Source organism: Stigmatopora nigra, chromosome 5 (assembly GCF_051989575.1).
Source record: "Stigmatopora nigra isolate UIUO_SnigA chromosome 5, RoL_Snig_1.1, whole genome shotgun sequence".
Classification (NCBI taxonomy): domain Eukaryota; kingdom Metazoa; phylum Chordata; class Actinopteri; order Syngnathiformes; family Syngnathidae; genus Stigmatopora; species Stigmatopora nigra.
The window spans coordinates 795,049-820,179 of NC_135512.1; the positions used below are offsets into that span (position 1 = coordinate 795,049).

The following is a 25,131-nucleotide window of genomic DNA, read 5'->3' on the forward strand; positions in this document are numbered from 1 at the left end:
AATACTTTGTGTATTTGTGGACATGTTTTTTTGTTTTTTAATCATAACAACAACCACAATACAATTCAGCATATCCCATGAAAATGCCAATCTTTTAGCCAAAGCTAATTTGTTAGCTAAAGTGGATTTGTTTCAAAACCTTGTCCTGTTTTTTTTTCAGGGATTTGGCGACCAATCCAATGGAAGTGAGAGAGTCGGCAGCGGAGGAAGTGACGACGCGTGACCAATCTTCCGTCTCAGCTGCGTTGCCGATGCTCCGATTAACCCGGACGGAGGTGACCAGTTAAGGTGCGTTAATAATGGATGGCAGTGGACAAACTCAAGACGATTGAACATTTCGCGCAAGGCTGCTTTCTTCGAAAAAAAATGAATGATCTCCTTCGGCGTCATTCATTCAGGCTAAATGGATTGGACGGCTAACGGCGTCCATGTTTGTCTGAGATTTCCTCTGAATTATTGGAGAAATGCTAAGATCTTGGTTTTGGGACATTTTCAATTGACTTGCTTTTAGTTTTGGGGCATTGGTAGGACCATTTTAGAGAAAATATTTAGATTTTTGGATTAAAAGAAGTGGATTAAAAGCCCTAAATATTCACTTTTTTATAGATCTAAAACAATTTTTATTTTAGCTTTTTTTAAATATATTTTTACATTTTAAGAAAAAGGATTTTTGAACTAAAAATAAAGAAAAAATGAGTAAAAAATGACAATTATTGATTAAAAAGGGGGAAAATCAGGAAATTTAATACACATCTATAATCTTCATTTTAATTAGATCCTAAACCACAAAGTCTGCACCCATGATTGACTTTCCCGGGCCTCACAAAATGATGCAGTGGGCCACATTTGGCCCCCGGGCCGCCACTTGGACACCTGTTCCCGAGAGAGCCACTTCCAGCTTGTTGGCCGCACCTTGGATAGCTAAAATGTAGGGAAAAAAAACAAAGTAACTGTCCATACCTCGAATTGAATCCAAACTATTGATGTTTGGCGGCCATTTTGGGGCCAAGTCAGCGCTCACCTTTTGAACCCGCGGTGTTGCGGCACCCGAGCTTTTTTGTCGGCGGTTTGGACGGCGTCCACGTTTTGACTCACGCTGGTTGGCAACGGCGCCAAAATTCCAAGACGCCGCTACACAATGCGGCCACAAAAAAAAAAAAAAAAAAAAAAAAACAGTTTCTAAATGCCAACGTCATCAAAGTCAAAAAGTCTTTAAAAAGGGTTGATCAAGAGGTGACGGAGGGAGGCCCAGTCGTTTGAAGTGGGAGGGACGGCAGCCATTTAACAAAAAAGCTTTGCTCATGTTTGGGAGTATTTTTAATTTTGTATTGTGGTAAAAAAAAGTCTTTTCATTCCTCATTTCATTCATAATTCGCTAATGTTGACCTTTTGACCTTTGACCTTTTTTACATTGGAACTGGGAGGGTGACCAATCATCTCACTTTAAATAGATTGGACTCTTAAGAGTGACCTTGTAAGAGTTTAAAAGAAAAATAATAATAATAATATTTTTTTTATTATTAGAAATGTTACATAATATTTTTATGCAGTTTTTGGATGTAGTTAAATATTTTATATTATCACAAATATTTTAGGCGGTAAAAAATATTTTTTTAATTTTTTAGTGTTTCCAAAACTATTTTTGGAGTAAAAAAAACATTTTAAATTGTTTAGTTTCCAAAATTGCTTTTTTTTATGGAGTAAAAAAACATCTTAAATTGTTTAGTTTCTAAAACAGTATTTTTTGAGTCAAAAAAGTATATTTTAAATTGTTAATAGTTTCCAAAACAATACTTTTTGGAGTAAAAAAAATACATTTTAAATTGTTTATAGTTTCTAAAACTGTTTTTTTTGGAGTAAAAAATTTTTTTGTCTTGATTCTGGGGGTTAAAAAATAATGTTGTTCTAATGACAACAATCTATGTCACTTTTTATGTGAAATTCTTCAATTTTGTCCTTTTAGAGCCATTTGTCCAATCCAAACGGACAAAGAAGGGACGGCAGAAGACGTTTTTTCTCCCCGGAAGCTCCGCCCCTACACAAAGATCAAGACCACCCCCCAAATTGGGGTTATCAATCAACATCCGGTAGGACACAAAATATTGCTTTTTGGGTGAAAACAAATCCTAACTAGTAGCATTAGATACATTATTTTAGTACGGTTTTTTATGGTTTTTTTGGTAAGACCAAAAAGTTGTTTCCCACGGATGGCGGTTAGATAAAATTCCCGATATTTCCGGCCCCGATTTCCCGTCTATTTAATGACTTCAAAGCCAAATAGGCCAAAAACAAGTTGGCCCACTCGCGCTTGCCAAAAACACCACGTGACTTTCTTTCCTATTTTCAAAATAAAGCCGTTTTTAGTGGTCGCAATTCTTGACTTTAAATTACATTAGGTTGCATTTTCTCTATTTTTATCATTTGTGGGTTGATAGTTCACTTCCTGTTGATTTTGGGTCACTTTTTGTGTATTTTTGGCCACTTTTGCTTGTCAGTTTTTGGGGCAATTTTGAGTACTTGTAGAATTTGGAGCGTTTTTGGGATGTAGTTCACTTCCTGTCGGTTATCGGGTCACTTCCTGGATATATCCGCTCACTTTCTCGTAAACTCGTTGGGGATGGGGATACACTCCAGCACCCCCGTGACCTTTGTGCGGTTAGGCGCTCTAGAAAATGAATGAAAGAATAAAAGAAGATTCTATTTGATGAATTTCTTTGAGATTTTTCAAAACAAAAGCGCCAGAGGATTTTCCGCTCCACGGCAATCAAGTCGTCGTAATGAGCGAGCGCCACAATCTGTCCAACCAATCGCTGGTCTCGATCACGGGTCGCAAGGCTGGGTGACACCGCCCTCTAGCGGTCACCCATGTCACTGCAATTGGAGACGAAATCTCGAGCTCAAAGTTCATTCCTTCAAGCCTCAAAAACAATCATTCATTCCTCCTTTTTTTTCTCAACCGCTTATGCACACACGGGTCAAGTGGGGGTGCTGGAGCCTATCCCCCAAAACTGACCTCCAATTGGAAGCCAGCTAATTGAAGGGGAGCTTAGAAATGCCAAAAAAAATCATGTGTATTTTTGGATGTTTTGTAGTTTCCAGCACGGTGGAACAGTGGTTGGCACGTCGGCTTGACGGTTCTGGGGTCAAGGGTTCGATCCCAGGTTGTTTTTTTTCTCTGGGTTATCAGGTTTCCTCACACATGCTCCAAAAATGTATGCTAAGCTAATTAGATGCTGAATAGCTAGGAGTGACTGGTATAGTGGTTAGCGTGTCCGGCTCGTATTTTTGGGGTCAAGGGTTCGATCCCAGGTTTTGTGGAATTTGTATGATCTCCACAGGCTTGTGTGGTTTTCTCTTGGTTTTTAGGTTTCCTCGCATGCTACAGAAATGTATGCTAATTGTATGCTAGCTTTGAGTGATCAGTTGTTTGTCTCCTTGTGCTAATATTAGCTAATCGTATGCTAACACGTCCCGAGCTCTATGTGATGGGTTCTTTGCCCAATTGGGCTGGTCACCAATTCATGCTTTATCCTGCAGAGGGCCTGTAATTAGCTGGGATGGGCTCTAGCACCCCCGCAAACCTTGTGAGGATAAATAGAATGAAATATGAATGAATATAGAAACTTTTGAAGGGAGTAAAGGATTGAAGTGAGGCTGAAAATGGCGGCAACAGATGACCGCCACGTTAAAGAAAATGAAAAAGAAGAAGAAGAAGACAAAGAAATAGAATAAAAAAAGAGTAGAAGAAGAAGAAGAAGAATGCAGTGTGAATGATGTTTGTGGCTTAGCCCAGCTTTAGCTGGCTTTGAGTTTTGGATCCCGTCAATGCCTTTTTACGGCCGCCGGCGCCCGCATTTTCCTCGCTTTTCGCAACGTCTTTGTTTATTTTTAATCGATCGGCTCGTCGCAAAAACGCGCCGACGACGGCGGCAACGGCGACCGCGAGCGATATTCCAATCCCCCCCCCCCCCTTCCTTTGCATTCTTTCCTCCGTCGGCGCACAATAAGCAGAACCAAAGCGCTTCCAAAAGGACGCCTTCAATTGATTTAAGTCCGCTTTTTGGGGAAAACAAAGATGGCCGCCCGAAGCGCTTTTTCAATTCTTGCTTCTTGTTTGAGTTTTTATATAAAATTAATTCTTGAAAGGAACTTTTTCACGAACGGTGATTAGGTTCGTTTTGCTAATGTCGTTGATTTTAAGAGATTTTAAAGAGATTTTTGCGATTAAAAATTTGGCTTTTTGACGAATTTTGATGATAAGGTGAAATTTTCAAAATAAAATACGTAAGAGGTCAATTATTGAGATTGTGTGAGCAAGACATTAATTACAAACATTAATAATGGAGGTCGGGCCATTTTTTTAACCAAAATACGGGTGCATGAAAAATTAGCAATTAGAAAATTAGCTTATGCCAAATGTTATAAAAACTATTTAAAATTAAGAGAATAATTGCTGGTATTTTTTTAGGCTCTTTAATGTTTATAACAGTGTTTTTTTGTTTTAATTTTTCTTATTTTTAATTTATTTTATAAATATTTTATTCATTTCTAAATTAATTCAGAATTAAAGTACATTGAATCATATATAAAATACAATAATGATTAATATTTCAAATATATATAATAATAATTTAATCAAGTTTTTTTAAAATAATTTTTAAAAATTGTTTTTAGACCAAAAATTAACAAAAATAAATGACCAAAAATAAATTTTAAACGAGTTTTTAATCCTAAAAATATAATATAAAAAAGACAAAAATGACTAATCATTAAAAAACAGTATAATGACCTCAAAAATGTTTTTTCAAATAAATAAAAGACCCCAAATTACTCAAAAATCCCTTAAACGTCAACTTTCTAACAGCTTTCCACTCCCTAAAAAAATATTAATTATTTATTCCACGAATTAATGTCCAAAGAAGACCGTTTATTTCCGATTGCCATCATTTCGCGATAAACAAGGCGGAGCCTCAAAGGCGGAGCCTCAAAGGGCTGCCAAAGAATCTTATTAATAGCATTATTCTTTCAAAAAAATAAAAGTCATTCGGGTGAGAAAAAAAGCCAAGAAGAAGGTGAAGGTTATCTGAGCTTTGATATAAAAGATGAAATGCAATAAAAAAAAAAAAAAGCACTGACGTGACATATTAAAAAAAAAAAAAAAAGCGGAAATGAATGAATGCGGCGAAATTGCGTTCCAGTCTTTTGAAGCCCGGAGCGTCGTCTCGTCTTTAAAGCGTCGCCATCGCCATCAAAAGGTGACATCTTTCTTTCTTTTCTTTTTCCTTTTTTTATGATTAATGCGGCATAAGCGAATCGTTTCTTAAGCGGGCGCCGTTCAAATATTGGCAAGTAAACATTTTCCAAAAAGATACTTTCATTTGAAAAGGATGGCGACGAAATGAGGACAAAAAAGTGACACAAAAACCTGATAAAAGGCATTTTTGAATCTTACCTCTACTTACAAATATTCGATTTTCACTACCTCTACTTACAAATATTGTCGTCTCCATCGGAAACTCTGGATTTTTCGTCTTTTCCAGACATTTTTCATATTATATTCATTCATTTATAATATATTCATTCATTTTCTGAAGGGTCGCAAGGGTGCTGGAGCCTATCCTGGGCTCAAACCCACGCCCCCGTCACTGTGAGTCACATGCTAAAACCACTAACAACCGGATCGTCACTAAATTTCCTTTTCATTCGGTTTGCATCCCTCTTATCCTCACAAGGTTCGCATGGGGGTGCTGGAGCCTATGCAAGGTTACCCTTAGACCACTGGTGTCAAAGTGGCGGTCCGAGGGCCAAATCTGGCCCGCCGCATCATTTTGTCCGGCCCGGGAAAGTGCTGACTTTCTTTTTTAAGGATCAATTCCAAATGATAGTTATAGATGTATATTACATTTCATGATTTTCCCCCTTTTAAGTCAATAATTGTCATTTTTTAATTAATTTTTTTCAGTTTTTAGTTCAAAAATACGTTTGTAAAATCTAAAAATATATTTAAAAAAAAAATAAAATAAACATTGTTTTAGATCTATAAAAAACGGAATATTCAGGGCTATTCCAGTTATTTTAATCCATTTATTAAAAAAAAATCTAAATATTCCATCTAAAATGGTCCGGCCCACACGAAACCGAGTTGACATTAATTAGCCCAACGCGCTAACCACTCCCCCACCATTAACTCACCTCCCTCCCTACCAACTCATTTTACACAACCACCATTCAGCACCTTTCAATAGGAATTAGCCCGTTAGCTCGACTTTTTTCGCTAGCAGAGCGCGAACTCCGGCCCGCTATCTGTCCGGGGCATCGACCCCGGTCGCAATATCCGTCGGCCCTTTTTCTCTGAGCGCGTTCTCGACCCGAGCCGCCCGGAGAAAATCCCCCTAATCCCACGCCGCGCTCTCACAGAGTGACCGGCCGGCGGCCAATCCGCCGCACGCTAACGCTAATAAACTGTCACCGGGTTTGCCTTTTTTTCTCCAAACACTCAACTGGCAGGGATGAGTGGTCGCCCCCCCCCGTCCCCCCCCAACGCCATCCCTGATCTTTCCACCCCTCTTAAAAGCGGCAAAGGGGGTAGGAGGGGGGGTAGGGGGGGATTACGGTGGGCGCGGTAATTGTGGCGAGGTGTTGAGGAAGTCAGGATGCGGCGTTTCTGCCGGATTAAGACAAGACGACGGGGCTAATCTGGGATTGGGAGAGGAGACACAAGGGGTCGGAGTTGTTGCCGAGCCCCCGGGGGCCGCCGGGGAAAGCTTAAAAGAAGAAGAAAAGATGGCGGGCTTTATCCGCACTTGTCTCGGGGAGAAAAAAAAAGGCTGGAAAAAACGCCGTGGCTCTTTTTTGAGCACATTACACGCGTCCGGGCGTCGTCACGCTAAGTCGGCGGCGCCAGAAATAAAACCACGGCCAGTGTAGTAAGACGGACGGCTTTGGTTTGGAAAGGTTGACGCTAACACCCGCGCCACGCTAAAAGTCGGCGTTGTGCATTGTCAGGAGTTTACACAGACTAATAATGCTCTTCTAAGGGGGGTTTTTGACGCAAATGGGTCGTACCAATTGGCGGGGGGTTTCATTTTTTTGCTGTAGTAGCATTTATGAGCTAACGGGTGGACATTGTGTTTTGAAAATAGTTAGCAAAAGTGTCATAAGTTCGTTTTAATACATTTGTTGACGCGTTAGCCGCAAATTTAGCATTTTTTAGCTAATTCGGACCCCTCCAATATTAGCACGTGACTTTCCTAGCATAGCGCCATTGTTTTCTATTTCATACTGTCAAATACCCTTTAATATTACCACATGACTTCGCTAGCATATCCCTATTATCATTATTCACTTCCATTGGGCGCCATTGTACCTCCTACGGCATCATGCTAACAATAATCGCTAACAGGCCCAAAATGTAGTCATGACTCAGGCGTTTTTTGCTAATTTGATTATTTTACAAAGCTATTAGAGCTAAAACAACAACATTTGTGTCCCAGTACAAAAGTGGAGTACAATATTCTGGGAAAATATTCTTAAAATACCCTTTAATATTACCCCATGACTTCGCTAGCATATGCCTATTGTCTTTTTTCACTTCCATTGTGTGCCATTGTACCTCCTCCTACTGCATCATGCTAATAATAACCGCTAACAAGCATAAAAAGTAGCCATAACTTTATCAGTTTTTGCTCATTTTGACCTCATTTAGCCAGATAAGATTGACAGAAAGCATTCTTTTCAAAGTTATCAGAGCTAAAACAACAACTAGTATAATTTTCAGGCAAAATGCTAATAATAATCGGTAACAGGCACAAAATGCAGCCATGACTCAGGCGGTTTTAGCTAATTCTGATCCAATTTGATTATTTTACATAGTTAAAACAGCACCTTTAGCATCCTAGTATCATTTTCAGCCAAAACACCCTTTAGTATTAGCACCCGACTTTGCTAGCATACCCCCATTGTCATTCCCCGCTTCAATTTCCCATCCATTGTGCGCCATTGTAGCTCCTACGGCACGCCGCTAATAATAATCGCTAACAGGCGCAAAGTGCACCCCAGGCCTCGCCACCCCATTTGTCGCCTCCTAATAAAGCCGTCCCACTCCTTCGCCAAAATTCTCATCAAAAGACCACAATGGCCATTGTGTCTCGGCGCGCGTTATGGGCTGGGGGCGCCGGATCCCAAGGGGGGAGGGGGGTGACCCTCCGATGTCTACCGCTTGTATCATCGGGCCCCGCATTGTAGCCAAAAACGTGGGTTGTGTATTGAGGGGAAGGGAAAAAAAAGCATCTTCACAACAAGCCTCTCGATAAAATCCGGGTAGACATTAATCTGGCTCGGGCCTCTTCTTCTCCGCGTTTTTTCCACGCCAATGGAGCACCGGGCGTATTGTTCCCCAATCATTGTAATATCTATTTAGAGTGGATGCCTTGACGCTTGGGTTATTCACACAGCGTAAACCCGGCCAGCCTTAAGACTCGGGGGAGGGGGGGGCGGGGCTTATTTTCCTTTGGGTTGAAAAAAAAAGGGAAAAACATTGAGAAAACTGAAAGGCGCTTATCCCTATATTCTTAAACTCTCTTCTTTTATGCCGCTCTTAGGCTTTAAGGATAGGATTGTGCCGTGCAATTGTTCAAGGGGAGGGAGGGAGGGTGTAGATGTGGGTGGGTGGGTTTTTGGATGGGTTATGTTTTTGTTATTTATTTATTTTTGGGGCATTCTTTTGCCTTTTTTCCCGTTTTTTTTTTTCTTAACAAATCCCTCGCCCCTTTTTCTCCACGTCAATATCAAGTGTGTTCTTAACTCCCGGCGCGGTAATGTGCTTTTAAGGATATATTATGTGAGAGATTTGTGAGAAGAAAAGGTTTTTTTAAAGGTTTTTTTTTGCCTTTGACGAGTCTGAAAACAAAATTGGCCACGCCGGGGGAAGAAAAGGCGAGAAGAAAAGGCGGGATGAGAAGTTTTTTGCAGGGAGTGTGTCGGAGTGGGGATGTTTTCAGAGAGATTTGGTTTATTTTCAGGGTTTTTTTTTTTGTTGGGAGATGGCGTTTTTTTTGTTTGGGGAGCGTGTCGCGGGGAGGACTTTGAAAAGCGTCTTTTGGAGGGAGGACAATGGACAAAGGGATGAGGACAAGTTTTTAGTGAAGGGAAAGTGGCTCACAAGACAAGCGGGTAAAATGAGGGTGTCAAGGTGGTAGGAGGGGGCGGGGCCAATATTCGGGAGGGTCGTTTTGCATGCAAAGATTAAAATGAAGATGAAAGTTTTCTGAGAATAGAAGATAAATTATAGATAAGGATTTTTAATGTAATATTCTGTTTTTTTTCAATATTTTATTTTATTTAAGATAACATTTATAAAGATTTTAAATAGAAAATATTCCTTTTTTTATTCCGGGAAGCTAACATTTTAATTTTTGTTTTTTGAAAATATTTTATAAATAAGCATTTTTTATCTAGAAAATCTAATATTCCGTTTTTATCTATTTTTTATTTGAAAATAAAACATTTATAAACATTTTCAATAGAAAATATTGAAATTAAATGTGTTTTTTAATTCCATAAAGCTAACATTTTCATTTTTATTGATTTTTTTTAATCAAAAAATATTTCAGTTTTTTCAGTTTTATTTTTTAATTAAAAAAACATTTTTAAGCATCTAAATTAATATAAGAATAGTCACCTTTTCTTTTTACCTATGTTGGTGTGTCAAGCAGGATGTTCCACTCCGGCCCTATAGATGGTGTAGTTTGTCCCAAACAGAATATAGCCTCTTTTTTTCTTTTTTTGCCCTTTTTTACATATTTTCCAATTTCCGATCCGTCTTCGCACCCGCATTTTCTGCGATCATCACAATAAGCATTTTTACCCCCTCCTTCATTCTACCAAATGAAATGACACTTAAAAAAAAGCAATAAAATATATTTCCCAAATTAGAATATATATATATACACAAGTGGGGGCCGGCCGTGTGTTTATTTAGCCGCGGGACATCCGCCGCGCCGCTAACTTGCGCCTATTCTAATTTGTCCTTGTCATGTTTATCATTAATCTTTTGACCGCGCGTGGCAATTGTCCGCCAGTCCCGAGGGACCATTTAAAAAAAAATGGGGGAACTACCTTCTGATTGGATAATGCGGAGGCGCCAATAAAAAAAAAAGTGTCTCATCTAAATGTAGAAAGGACGGCGGCGTTGGCACGTGTCACTCACTTTCCCTTGGAAATCACATTTATATTTATTTTAATATTATATGATGTATAATAAGTGGTTTGTACGTGGGGGCTCACAGGTCTGGGGTGGAGGGTTTGATCCCAGGTGGCTTCTGGTTTGCTCTGGTTCACGAAATATGCCGAAAATATGAATGCTAGGCTAATTGTAAGCTAAATTGTTCTTGGTTATGAGTGTGATGAGTTGTTTGTCTTTGATTAGCTGGTGATTGGGTGCCTGATTCTGGGGTGGTGCCCATAGTTAACTGGTATAAGGTCTAGCACCACCGGCGACCCTTCAGAAAATGAATGGCAGAGATGAACGATTCCAAAACAACATTTTTTGTAAGTAGGGGTAATGTTTGACTTCGAGTTTTTTGTAAGTAGAGGTAATGTTCGACCTACAACTTTTCATAAGTAGGGGTAATATTTGACCTAAAACTTTTGTAAGTAGAGGTAGTGTTTGCCTAAAGTTTTTCGTAAGTAGAGGTAATTTGATCTTAACCTTTTCGTAAGCAGGGGTAACGTTTGACCTAAAACTTCGTAAGTAGGGGTAATGTTTGATTTAAACTTTTTCATAAGTAGAGTTAACGTTCGACCTAACATTTTTCGTAAGTAGAGGTCATGTTTGACATAAAATTTCGTAAGTAGGGGTAACTTTCGACCTAAAACTTTGTAAGTAGAGGTAATGTTTGATCTAAACTTTTTCGTAAGTAGAGTTAACATTCAACCTAAACGTTTTCATAAGTAGAGGTAATTTTTGAATTAAAATTTTGTAAGTAAGGGTAACATTTACCCAAAAACTTTTCATAAGTAGAGGTAACATTTAACCTAAATTTTTTCCTAAGTAGGGGTAACATTCGACCTAAAACTTTTCATAAGTTGGGGGTACCTAAACCTGCCGTTATTTTCCACGTTTTTATATCATTTCACGTTGACAACAAAATATCTGGCAGAGATGAATTAGAACGGCCACAAAAACTCTCCAGTGGCTTTTATGCCAAACGGGACAAAGTCGCCAATATATAAGTTCGGACTTCTCCAACTTTAGAAAACCATTTAGCTCAGGGTGGGGGGGGGGGGGGGTAGTGCTTTGGGGGGGGGAATAATATACTTGACCCTTTTGTCTGCACGCTGCAAAAAGTTTGTTCCAATATAATAATTCAGTCGGCCCTCATGTATATTAAGTGGAATGGATTTTTATGATGAATTGCCGTGGTAACGGCGAGCGGGCGAGGGGGGGGTATTGGGGGGGGGACACCTCTTTTGCATTTCAATACCAGAGAGAGAGAGAGAGTCACATTCTTATTTCATTACTCGCCGACACATTAGCTGATGGATTTTAATTTTGTCTTCCATTTTTTTTCTTCTTTTTTATCCATCCGTAGAGACGCTTTTTGAAACGGCCCGGGTTTGAATACCACAGGAAATGTAATAAATAATTACACGCGGGTGTCAAGAAGCCTTATTGCAATTTTGAAGGGCGCCGATTGGCCCAGCGCCGCTTGCTGAGTGGACACAATGTGCGTGCGCTTTGCGTTTCGGGGGTGATAACCGTTTGTCGAGTGTCGGAATCTAGGCCACGGTGGAGACTCGCACGTTTTTTTTTTCATTTAGTTTAGCATTTGTGACACGGTGGTGGAGTGGGTGAAAAGGGTGGCTCGCTGTTCTGGGGTCGAGTGTTCGATTCCCAGTGGGTTAAGGTGGTTTTATCGCATGGCCCTTTTTGTTGCTAATCATGTTTCAAAATTGTTTCATTTAGTTTGGCATTTATGACACGGTGGACTAGTGGGAGATGCATCTGGCTCGCTGTTCTGGGATCGATGGTTCGATTCCCGATGAGTTAGGGTGGTTTTAGTGCATGGACCATTTTGTTGATAACCTGAACTGGAACTTTGTGACCAAAAAACTGATCATCTTGAGAAGAAATAGTCATAAAAAATGGTTTCATTCAGTTTGGTGCCAAGTGGTTGATAAGGCCGGCTCGCTGTTCTGGGATCAAGGGTTAGAATCCCGGTGGGTTAGGATGGTGTTATCGTAAGTGCCATTTTGTTGAAAACTGGAAGCTCGTAATTTGTGACCAAAAAACTGATCATCTTGGGAGAAAATGTAATAAAAATTAGCTTGCTAAGCTAATTTTATGCTAAATAGTCCTGCTAGCTACGGGTGATTGGTTGTTTGTCTCCCTTTGGCCTGTGATTGGTTGTTTGCCGATTCAGGGTGTGTCCTGCCTGGTGCTGGTAGTTACCTGGGATAGGCTCAAGCACCCCCATATGGATAACGAATGATCTATGAATACTTATATGCGTATTAAAGTACATTTTTGGCAATTTCTGAAAGCTTGTTTGTCACTAAAGTAAACATGTTTTTGTTTGAATTATAATATTTTTTATCAATTTTTAGTGCAAAAAAACCTTCATCCAGATATGAAAAATGTATCAATAATTCCTATATCCCAACTTTGTGAGCTAATAACGATCATTAGCATTGTATCGCCACTTAGCTGGGCCAGGCTCCAGCACCCCTTGTGACCCTCATGAGTATAAGCAGTCCTGAAAAGGAATCAATGAAAACCGGACAACCAAACCAAATTCCACCATGGCGGGACTCCAATGAGCACGTTAGCGGGCGCCCGTTAGCGAGTGGGCTCGCGTCAGCGAGCGGTCGTCATTACGAGCGGTCGTCGCCGGTCAATTACAGCTCCGCCAGCGACGCCGTTGCGGAGATAAGGGGGTGGCGAGAGAAAAAAATGGAGAATGTGACTTAAAATGTAGATTACGTCCGAGTGGGGACGGCGAGCGCGAATGGCGACGGCGGCGACCGGTCGCCCTCCCGAACATCAAACTATTATCCCGCCATTACGGCGGAAGGGAGAGGACTGCGCCGTGTTAATTGAAGCTGCGGCCGGCCGGCGCTCTTCAATTACTTTTGCGCTCGCCTACGGTTAATGCGGACACAATGCATGCTGGGAATCACTCTCAAATGGACACTTTTTTAGGGGGGGTGTCGAAGACTACGATAAATATACTTGGCCAATCATTGAATGTCTATTTTCGGTCTGTGTTGTTTGTGTGTTAGTGTGTAACTCGGGGTAGTAGGGGGGAGAGTGGTTACCGAGTTGGGCTCGCAGTTTTGGGGTCGAGGGTTCGAGTCTTAGATGGGTCTTTGCTATTGGGAGTTTGCGTGTTCTCTAATGTGGGTGGCATTTGTTTTTTTGGGTACTCTATCTCCGAAAAATATGCCTGCTATGCTAATAATGCTAACTAGCTATGAGTGTTCGTCCATAGTTAGCTGGGATAGGCTCCCAGCACCCCCTGGGAAGCTTTTTAGGATAAATGGTGAGGAGTTTGTGTGTTCTCTAAGGGCTTGTGTGGGTTTTCGCTGGGTACTACAGGTTTCTCCACTGTCCCAAATAGATGTATGCTAGGCTAATTGTATGCTAATGTGCTTACTAGCTACGAATGATTGGTTGTTTGTCCAATTTATTATTTTTTTTACAGTAATCCCTCGATTAACGCGATTCGTGTAGAGCAGACATGGCCACGGTGATAATAATAATTATTATAATTATAATAATATATATGTTTTTTAACTTGAGTGCTTAGTCCTAGTAGCAAGTAGAGGAAGGGGGTGTGGCTTCTACTTGAGTTTTAGCTTAGATTTTCACATTTTTATGAACTTAAAAAAATATATTTTTTTTTCAAATTTCCCCATATTTTTTTTTCAAATTCCTAAAAATATATAATTTTTTTACTGCAGTTCTGAGTTGCAAGTGGGAGTGGCTTCCACTTGCGAATTTCAACATGAATTTTTAAATTGTTTATGAACTTACCAAAAAAAATTATTAATATAAAAAAAAAATTCCCAGAAAAAAAAAACACTATATACTGAAACCTTAATGGTTGAAGCCACATTATTCGAGGTATTACTGTACTTTTATCTCAATGAAAAGCCTCAGTAAGGTGAAATATTTTGTATTTTTCCCTATCAATGGCCGTCAATGGCAGTCATTTGACGACGATATGGTTTTGTTTTGTCTTTCATTGTCCCCGCCTGCCCCGAGCCCGATAAGACGTCGTCGGCCTGCGTGGACGGGCGTAATTCCTTCGCTTCCCGTTGCGCCCGCCTGCTTGCCCGCCTGCCCGCCGCGATATGGGCCGGGCGCAGGCGGACACGGACGAGGGCGGGAAGACAATCGCCGTCTAATGTGCTTAAAGAATCTGGCGTCTTTAATCAAAAGCTCGCGCGCACCACACCAAAGACACCACGACGCTCGCTGACGGCGCTTGTCGCGGACGCGGCGGCGGAGGGGGGGCGGGATTATAGGGCCTTCAAAAAAAAACGGACGGGAAGCTTGCGTCATACAGATTAGGCGCCTTTGTTGGGGTTGTCATGATTCCTCACAAAGAGCGTGACATCAAATGCTTGCACACAATGGGATTCGAACCCGGGGTCTTTTACAGTCCAGGCAGATGAGTTGATCGTCGTGTAAAAAGTTTGTCCGTCTCTGGAGGAAAGTCTTTAAATCTGGTTTTTAGTTTTTTTGGGGGGCTCTTTGTTTTTAGATAAAGTCTTGGCTCATGCTAGTTTTTGGTAAAGGGTGCTGGAGCTAAAAACCTGAAGTGGGAAATAGTCAGAACCTGAACCCTAAAAGTTCCTCAAAGTGAAAAACTAAAATGAAATACGACGCCTAATGGTTCCTAGAACTAAAACCCTCAAGTTCCATATGGTCGGGATCGGAACCCCTAAAGGTTCCTAGAACTAAAAACCTAAAGTTGTATACGCTCTGAACCAGAACTAAAAAGTTCCCCAAACTAAAAACCTAAAATTAGACTCGACCAGGACCAGAACACTAATGGTTCCTTCAACTAAAACCCCCAAACGTCTGGGCGACCAAACTTCCGACAACCAAACGCCCGGCGACCAAACTTCCGACGACCAAACGCCCGGCGACCAAACGTCCGGGCGACCAAACCTCCGCTGACCAAACGTCCGAGCACCGAATCGACCCCCTAAAGTCGAATACGATCAAAACCAAAACTCCAAAGTCTCCTAGACCCAAAACCCTCAACTTTCTTACCCCCCAAAACGCCAACCCTAAATCTCCCTCCAAATAAAACACCCTCTAAAAATCCTCCCGACCCTCAACCTCACCTTCAACCTTCCCGAACCACTTCTCTTCCCCAAACTCACCACCCTTAAACATCTCCTTACCTCTAATACACCCCTCCAAAAAACCCCACCAGCCCCTCATGACCCCTTAACGTAACATTCCCTTTAAAGCCCCCCCCCCCCCCCCCCAACTCCCCTCCCCTACCCACGCCGCCTCTTCCTCTTCCCCTCCAATTACCATCCACTCCAGCGGCGCTGCCCTCCGAGCCCCACTTTTTGAATAGCGACATTTGTAATCATTTTTTTTTTTTTTTTATACCCGTAGATTAATTTTCCGAGAAGGCCCCGCTGTCACGGACGCCGGTTCGGCGGGGTGGGGTGGGGGGCGGGGTTTTTGGGAGATGGGGGCTTTTTTTTTGCCTTGACAGATCATTTTCCAACGCGAGGGGGTATCAGGGGGTCCGCCTGATAATTGGCATGCAGATTGCGGCTGATGGCGTCCCGCCACGCCAAAAAAAAAAGAGGGCGAGCTAGTTAGAATAATGAGCCGGCCCATCTGATGGATGGGCCGGGGAGGAGGCGGGGCTAGAGAATAGTCCCCCTCGCTCGCGCCCTTCCAATTTTTCCATTTCTATTCCCCACAAAAGCCCTGATGTTTCATTATTTCCGACGCGGAGGGCAAATGAAAGCGTTTCCCGGTTTTTTTTCGTGTTTTTTTCCCCGGTTTGGGAAGTCCCGGGAAGTCACAAGTCATTAGGCGCCGGATGGTCTTAAGAGACGGGAAGGTTGTAATTACAGACTGGGAGTTAATTGAGGTGGTCTTTTGGGATTTGTAGTCCGATGATGGTTGCTTTTGGACTTGGTGGAGGTTTGCCAGGGGTTTTTTTTGTGTATTGTTTTTGGTGGGTTACTTAGTCGATCGATGTTTTTAGTCCTTGGTTTTGGTTAGGAGGGGTGTTTAGGTCTTGTAGTGGTTTTGGAGTCTGGTCGAAATTAGTTGGTTCCAAGATTTTTTCGTTACTTGACATTTTCGTAAGTGGAGGTGTACTTTATATGGAAATTCTCTAATTCAACCACGTGTGTCAAAGTGGTGGCTCGGGGGCCAAATGTGGCTCGCCACATCATTTTTTTTGTGGCCCGAGAAAGTCAATGATGAGTGCCGACTTTCTGTTTTTTGATCAAATTAAAATGAAGAGTATTAAAGTATATTACATATCCTGATTTTCCCTTTTTAAACCAATAATTGTCATTTTTTAATCCATTTTTTTTGGTGTTTTTAGGTCAAAAATCATTTTGTAAAATGTAAATATATATATAAAAAAAGCTAAAATAAACATTGTTTTAGAGCTATAAAAATATGAATATTCAAGGTTTTTAATCCAGTTCTTTTAATCCATTTGTTTTTTAAAAATCTAAATATTATATCTAGAATGGCCCACATGAAATCGAGTTGACATTCAGGTTTAGATCAAATTAAAATTATGAGTCTAGAATAGATGGATATTAAATTTCCTGATCCCCCCCCCCTTTTAAATCAATAATTGTAAAATTTTAATCATGTTTTTCTATGTTTTTAGTTCAAAAATCATTTTGATGCATTTGTAAGTAGAGGTATGACTCTGCGAGTTGATTTTTTTGGCTAGGTAGCTAACTAACTAGCATCCCCATACACACACATGCATAATAAGTGTTTGAGTCGAGCGAGCGAGAAAGCCCCTACTGTTAAAAAAAGGTGCCATTGTGTGGCAGATGAAACAGGGGACAGCTATTAGCCCCCTTAATTGGTGGCCTCGTTTGGACGTGAAAGCGTAAGTGATGCCGGCCTGTCGTCCGGCGACGGGCGCACTCTGTCACGCCGGCCTGACGACGCCTGATTGGTTAATTACTCGGGGGATTTTCCCAGTCGGAGAACGTTTTGATGCCATCCTTCAAAAGACGGATGGAGATGTCGCGGAGGCTTGGCGGGTGGCCCGCGTCCTTTGGCTTTCGGGCTGATGTTAGCATGCGGCGCTAACTGGTGGCTACGGCTATTGATTTGGTTTATTCTGCTGTTTTAGAAGCTGTATTTATACCTCTTTAACAATTTAATTAATAGGACAATTGGTAAAATACAATTATTTTTGGTGGATTTTTAACTTTTTTGGTCTAAAAAAAGGAAAATTGGCAAAAAAGAAATGTTATTTATTGTTTTTTAAATTTATTGTTTTATCTACTATGGTAGCATTTTATTTAAAATATGCCTTAAAATGTGAAACTGAACTAATTAAATACAATTAAATATAATATGTAGTCTTGGTAAAATAGTAACTAAAATATCTTAAATTAAAAATATACTACTTTAAATTAAATATAGTACAATAAAATTTGAGTCCATTTTATTAAAGCAAATATTAGTTATAATTTATATCATGCCATTTAAGGACAAAATTGAATATAAGAAAAATTGTGACTTATTTCAATACTTTTATTGTCATTATAAAAGTACAATAACATTTAAACCTTCACCTCAAAGAGCACAAAAAACAACAACAAACAAATAAATAATCCCTAAATACTAATAAATAATCAAAAATTCCACGCACAGTTAATTATCAAATATACGGAAAAAACTAAACATCGTTACGATACTTTGTTATTGTTTACTTTCAAATTTGAAAAGGCACTTCAATGCTGCGTCGGGCTTCACTACCCTCTAGCGGCCTCTGAGGGTAGCGCAGCTGGCATCTCAGCCCAGAACCCATTTAGACTTTTTCTTTTTTTCTCTCGCAAAAGCGGAAGAAAATAAATGGGGCATTTTTCTACCATTTCCCCACGCTGCCTTTCATCATTTCCACCACGTTGGCGCTCCCTCCTTTTTGTCCCGAGTGTTTTGTTATTGTGGCCCGCCGCTAATGGAACCTCTCCACGGCGCCCCCCGAAATCCCAAGTTGGCGTCTTTGTAAAAACTTTTTCCGCCCGGCAACCGACAAAGACCACAGAAAATGACGGCAGATTACGAGACGGCGGCGGGTGCCGCTTGTCCGCGTGGCGGGATGGACGCTCATTTGGGGGCTTTTTAGCCTTTTGTCGACGAGGTGGCGCCAATTTGGCGAGGGTGCGACGGGGGCCATTTTGTTCCTGGCGCAAAACATGTTGCTACAAAAAGGCTTTTGGTATTGCGTGAAGGAGAAGAAAAAAATTGAATGTTTTTAGCCGGGGGTGATAAGACGTACTGCTTTTAACTTGTTCGCTTGCCGACCCTCCCTGCTCAAAATGGATGGGGCATTTAGGGTCATGGACACCAAAATGCTAACTCAAATGCTAATTTAGCCAGCGTAATTTGCATTTTGTGATATGTATGATATAAAATTACTTTAAATTTTCATGGGCTACAAATTGAATTGTATATTTGGCCAACATTTCTGCAAAAAAGTAAAAGAATATAACAAATAAATGTGTAAAAATTATATTTGTCAGACAATAACCTAAACATTCCTTCTTAATGTGGAAAAAAACAGAAAAAACACTGAAAAGGATAACCCGTAATCTTAAATCCTTATAAAGCATGATTAATGGGTGTGTGAGTGTGTATGTTAAGATTATCTCGCTACGTTTTTCCAAACCGTGCAAGGTAGAGAGTTTATTTTTTTTATGTTGACGAGAAACGGCTGCAGGATCCTAATAGACGAGTTAAAAAAAATTCTTCAACTTCTCTAAGTCTGTAAATCTTTTATTTGTTAAACACCAATTTTTCAAAAGACATTTTTTTAAATAGCGCAACAATTATCTTTTGTTTATGCTTGTTTTGCATAAAGATGAAAGTATAATAACCATCCTAGTGTTATGAAATTCCACCTCGCAGGCATATTCGGGAAAAAAAAACTTTAAAAGAATTATCCCATTCATTCTTATTACTTCCATTAATTATGGCCATCAAGAAATGCGATTTCACGCGCTGCATTTTAAAGTCTTTTAAGTGTGTTCCCTAGGAAATAAAGACACCTCCCGGAGGGTCACACACTGTGACAAAAGCCACAAAGCCTTTATTAAGAAAAAAAAATGAAACAAAAAAAACGCGCCGGCTCAAAACGGACGGCGTAGCGTAGCGCCGCGGGCCGCCAGATAACGTGGCGTGATGACCGCTGCGTTTATTGGCGATAACGCTAATAGGATCAACAACGCGTTGCTTGTTTTTGCTCCCTGGTGTTTTGTTTTGATCATCTTTACTACGATAGCCTTCGACACGGTTGCAATTCATTTGACGACACCATTGTTAACAGCGTAAACCTTAAATAAAAGCTGTGTGCTGTTATCCATTTTAACTCATTGATCGCTGGTCTAAATGGATTGGATGGAAAAGACCTTAAGTTAACATTACATTTTTAATGCTAAACATTGAATAATATTTTGTCATGTTTTGAGATTTTTTTTACCATTAAGTTGCATGCAAAAGAGTCTCATTACTTTTGATTTAGAGTGTAGTAATGTAAGTAAGTAGTTTAATAATAGCTAGTTTTTCGGTCAACGTGTGACGTCGCTGAATAATATCACATGACTCAATGCATGCATGACCCAAAAAAGCACAAAAATAGTATTTTAATATTTAATAATGCGACTTTGACTCTCTCTAGTGGCAGAAAATGTCATCGCAAGCAAGTGTTAATATTTATTAATACTCATGTACAGTACATAAAGAAAAAAACAGAATTATACTATGTTTACATATGTTGATATAGCTAGGTAAACAAAAAGGCACTCTAGCTACAAAACAATAACAATTAATCTTTTATTTAAGGGGTCGATGTACTTTGCAGTCAATCTCCTTCACTGTATCACACAGGGAGAAGTAATCTATATTTCAATTCGAGCTCCACACAATTTAATTTAATTTAAAGCAAAGTAAAAGCATACAAGTAAAATATGCTAGCTGCTAGTTAATCTGGCTATCGTACTGCGGCAAAGAGGCTGGAATTTCTACCCCTATTCACCCACGAAGAAGAACTGTTGTGTTGTGACGTCACTTCTGCGACTCTCTGCGACACGCTAGCAGCCTAAAGCTAAAGCTTCAAAATAGTTCCCCACATTTACTTTTAGCCACATATTTTTCTACGTTTTCGTCTTTTTCACGTTTAGCCGGCAAGTCTTGGTGTGCCTTAAACTTCGCACTGGGTCTAAATGTCTCTGTTTTCGAACTGAAATACGTGTATACCTTGTAAAGTTGACGCTAGCATGAAGAGCGTGGGTGCTAAATGGAGCTACAACTGATTTTTTATCAAGTCATGGCGTCAAACGACAGGTTTTGATTTATAATTCGGAGGGGTTATTAATTGACGTGGGTTACTGGCACTTTGGCGATGTTCGTCTTGCCTGCTTGATGCGGCTTTCGAGGGTCATGATGCCGCAAAAGTTTCAGCTTTTAGCCGTGCTAATGTTCGGCGTCACCATGTTATTCATCGAGAACCAAATCCAAAGACTAGAAGAATCCAGATCCAAACTGGGTAAGATGAGCAATGTTTGGGAATTACGGCACACGATTTTCTTAGAAAATATGCTTATTACATTAATATTACACCGGTGGGAGATGTCTTGTAATGATATTTTCTTGCAAATATCCTTGTAATATTTTGTTACTGTCGTATTTATACCCACAAACTTTAATATTTACAAATGTGCTTTGTAAATTGTTAGTAAACTCAATCAAAATAAGACTAGAGTTCAATGGAAGGCTTAAATAAGGCGAGTCACTGTTTTTGGTATTAAAAAAACATTATTTGTTTTTTTATGACTTCAAACTGTTGTAAAAGACAATTAAACATAAATACATTTTGGTATTTTACCCCAATTTATCTATATTTGCACTTGTGTAAAAAAATGCCAAAAAAGACCAAAATCCTAATCAAGAAAGATCATTTTGTCAAATTTGCATATTTCTTGTATACATTAAAACAATTCCAAATAACCCACACAAAGTACTATGCCATATATTTATATTTACATTAGTAAAATAAATTTTGTAACAAAAAACGAGCATAAAAGTCAAGAAAATCCCACTTAACGACGTATTTTGATTTTGCAGAACGTGCCATGGCCAGACACGAGCTATCGGAGGCGGAGCTTCCACAACGGCGCCGTTTCCCGTCGAAAGACGACGACGGCGGTGACGACGACCCGGTGATCATCTACAACCGAGTCCCCAAAACGGCCAGCACGTCGTTCACCAACATTGCGTACGATTTGTGTGGCAAAAATGGCTTCCACGTGCTGCACATCAACACCACCAAGAACAACCCCGTCATGTCCCTGCAAGACCAGGTTTGGATGACATTCTCGACCCGGGGGTTCGAATCCCAAAGTGAATTTTGGTTTCTTTATTTGGGCAGATGCGTTTTGTTGACAATGTGACAACATGGCGGGCGAGGAAACCCGGTTTCTACCATGGTCATGTGGCCTATCTCGACTTTTCCAAGTAAGAACTGCTACACTAATATCTTTATTTATATAGGGCATTTTATTTTCTTTATTTTTAATTTGAAATGCAGTAAAAAAAATCTAAAAAAAATGTGTTTTATTTTTCTTTATTACATTTCTTTTTAATTTGAAAAGCAGTAATGTATATTTTGTTTTATTTTCTTTATTACATTTCTTTTTAATTTGAAAAGCAATAAAAAAACATATTTTTTTTCTTGTTTTATTTTGTTTATTAATTTTTTTTAAATAAGAAAAGGGTTTTTAATTTTAAAAGAAGTACATTTTGATTGTATATTTATTTGGTTTTATTTTTATTTATTAAATATATATTTTTTTTATTTAAAAAAAGGTTTTAAAATAATGCTTAGATTTAATTTATTACTATTTTTAAAACCTATTTTCCATTTTCTTTTATCTTTCCAGACACAAAAAACACTATTTTGGTCAATTTAAAATATTTTAAAAAGTGTAAACTGTAAAGAGTACTTTTTATTTATTTTAAAATCTCAGTAAATATTAATTTAACTATAGAAAAATCAAATTCAATACAGACAGACATTGTAGACATAAATAAGTTAATAACATGCTTGCACTCATCATGCTAGTCAAGTTTACATTGTATTTATTTATTAATTTGATATGTTGTTCAGGTATGGCGTGAAGTCCAAACCGCTGTACATCAACGTGGTTCGAGACCCCATCGAGCGCCTGGTGTCCTACTACTACTTCCTGCGCTTTGGCGACGACTACCGACCCGGTTTGCGGCGGAGGAAACAAGGCGACAAAAAAGTGACTATCCAATCATCTGGAAATCTTGCCCTAACCTCGTCTAAATTGATTTATTTTAATTTTTTTATTAGACATTTGATGAATGCGTGGCGTCCTCCGGCTCCGACTGCGCTCCGGAGAAACTCTGGCTACAAATTCCATTCTTTTGTGGACACCATTCGGAATGCTGGTGAGCTTAGCTTTCATGTCGGGGGGCGGAGTCAAAGATGTGGCCCGTTAGGGTAGGGGTGGGCAAACTTATGGGCCAGGGGGCCACATTGACTTTAAAAATGTGACATTTATACTTTTTAAAATTTGTACTTTATACATTTTACTTGAGTGATGAGTATGTTAATACTTGAGTCCTTTTTTTCTGTTTATGTTTCATATGTACTGTTAACAGATGCACTTTTTTATATGTATCCTATCTTGTTCTGACCCCGCCTATCTGTCACATTTTTAAAGTCAATGTGGCCCCAAAAGTTTGCCCACCCCTGGGCTAGTATATCAAAATGTGTCTCGTATCTCAAGATAAATATTTGCCTCGTATCGCAAATTGCTCGTATGTCGAGGTACCACTATATTTTCATTCTACAAAATAATGTACAGGAACCCCGGCAGCGAATGGGCGCTGGAGCAAGCCAAACAAAACCTGGTCCACGAGTACCTCCTAGTGGGCGTGACCGAAGAATTGGAGGACTTTGTCATGATCTTAGAAGCCATATTACCACGCTTCTTCAAGGGAGCCACCGACCTTTACAAGACAGGTAAGTGCGCCATCATCTCCCCCTGGTGGCGAATGAGCGAATGACAACCGCATTTCTCCACAGGGAAAAAGTCCCACTTACGCAAAACAACCGAAAAGAAGCCCCCCACCCGGGAAACAGTGAGCAGGCTCCAACAGTCCAAAATCTGGAAGATTGAGAACGAGTTCTACGAGTTTGCTTTGGAGCAGTTTCAGTTTGTGAGGGCGCACGCCGTCCGGGAGAAGGACGGCGAGCTCATCGTCCTGGGGCAGAGTTTCTTCTACGAGAAGATCTACCCCAAAGCCGCCTAAAAGCATGCTGGGGTTCGCCGTTGTTTACAGGTAATGTCGTCCGTTTTTGTTGGGGTTGTTTTTAAATGCCAGGGACGGAATTTAGACGCAAAATGGACTTGAAATGACTTTTTAAAAGCACCTTTTTGAAATGACTGCTGATGAGGACTGACTATTAGCGGAGTTAACGTACCTAGAGCTATATGTAAATATGGGACGTAACTGATTGGCTTTCGTAGTGGTCAAAGTGGCGGTTTGGGGGCCAAATTTGGCCCGCTGCATCATTTTGTGTGGCCCGAGAAAGTCAATGATGAGTCCTGACTTTCTGTTTTAGGGTCAAATTAAAATGATAGATATAGATGTATATTATATTTACTGATTTTCAACATTTTAAATTGATAATTGTCATTTTTTAATCCATTTTTTCTGTTTTTAGTTCAAAAATATTTTTTGAAATCTAAAAATATATATAAAAAAAACTAAAAATAACAATTGTTTTAGATCTATAAAAAACGCAATATTCACGGCTAAAAATTCCACTTTTAATAGCGTATTTTCAAATATCGGCAAATCCACCAGTTTATGAAAAAGATGTATTATTTTATCGTTTATTTTTGTTTTTGTGTATTATTATTCTTTTGCCTGAATGCATTTTTTGACTGAAGTATTTCGTGTTAATCCAACAAAAAGTAGTGCATGTTTTTTTGGCCCCAAAATTGTGTTAAATTACCAAAAAAAACGGTTTCCAAAATTGTCAAGTGAATCAGGATATGTAATGCAGCTGTATTTGCACAAGATGGCGACAAATGTCAAAATACAAAAGCACAACTTTAAAATCCTCTTTAACTGTCTTTATTTAGATAGTATTTATATATATATAGATGTGAATGATATGTCATGTGATGGCACAAAAAAAAAACTTATTTTATCGTAACGTTTCATTAAGCTGAAAAATAAACTCACATACTACACATTTTTTATCCAATAATTATACTGTAAAGTTTTTTTATTTTAAAAATAATTAGCCAGAATATCTAAAAAATAATAAGTTATGCACCTCTTATCAACATTAAAACCAATCAAAAGCAATAATCTATCACAACTACTCGTGCATTTTGTTTCAAGAAACATGCCGTGCCGCTAGAGGTCGCCATGCCCCCACTCATCAAAATACCGCTGTTAACTCCGGCCTGAAAAGGTTCACCGAGTTCCCCTGAACGCACCAGGAACACAATAATAGTGCACCCCTTCTCCAAATGAGGCCATTTTGGCACATTTGGACAGAAATACTCACAATTTAAGAGAATATTCTGTGACCAGACACTTTAGAAAATTGTTATAAAGGTTATTCTTTGATGTCCCTTGAAGACAGGTTGTCAAACATAGGCCTCGTGGGCGGTAAGCGGCCCGTTAGTGAGTCCAATCCGGCCCAAAGTAGCCCAGAAGTGACCCGAAAATTTACAGGAAGTAGCCCAGAAGTGGCCCAAAATTTACAGGAAGTAGCCCGCAAGTTACCCAAAATTTACAGGAAGCAGAACGGAAGTCACCCAAATTTTACAGGAAGT

General features: G+C 39.6%; 1 protein-coding gene across 2 annotated transcripts; it reads left to right on the top strand.

Annotated features, from left to right (window-relative positions):
* The first annotated feature begins 201 nt into the window (after window positions 1-201).
* On the top strand, window positions 202-24,037 carry LOC144196870 (heparan sulfate 2-O-sulfotransferase 1-like). 2 transcript variants are annotated; one of them, XM_077717376.1, is made up of 8 exons: window positions 202-288; window positions 1,964-2,087; window positions 21,371-21,606; window positions 21,675-21,760; window positions 22,413-22,551; window positions 22,623-22,720; window positions 23,140-23,297; window positions 23,361-24,037. In XM_077717376.1, exons 3-8 carry the CDS (start codon window positions 21,379-21,381, stop codon window positions 23,585-23,587), a joined length of 936 nt encoding a protein of 311 aa, XP_077573502.1. In that variant the 5' UTR covers window positions 202-288; window positions 1,964-2,087; window positions 21,371-21,378; the 3' UTR covers window positions 23,588-24,037. The 2 variants fall into 2 exon arrangements, with proteins under 2 accessions (XP_077573502.1, XP_077573501.1); XM_077717375.1 differs by lacking the exons at window positions 202-288; window positions 1,964-2,087 and adding an exon at window positions 20,309-20,792.
* The last annotated feature ends 1,094 nt before the right edge of the window (window positions 24,038-25,131 follow it).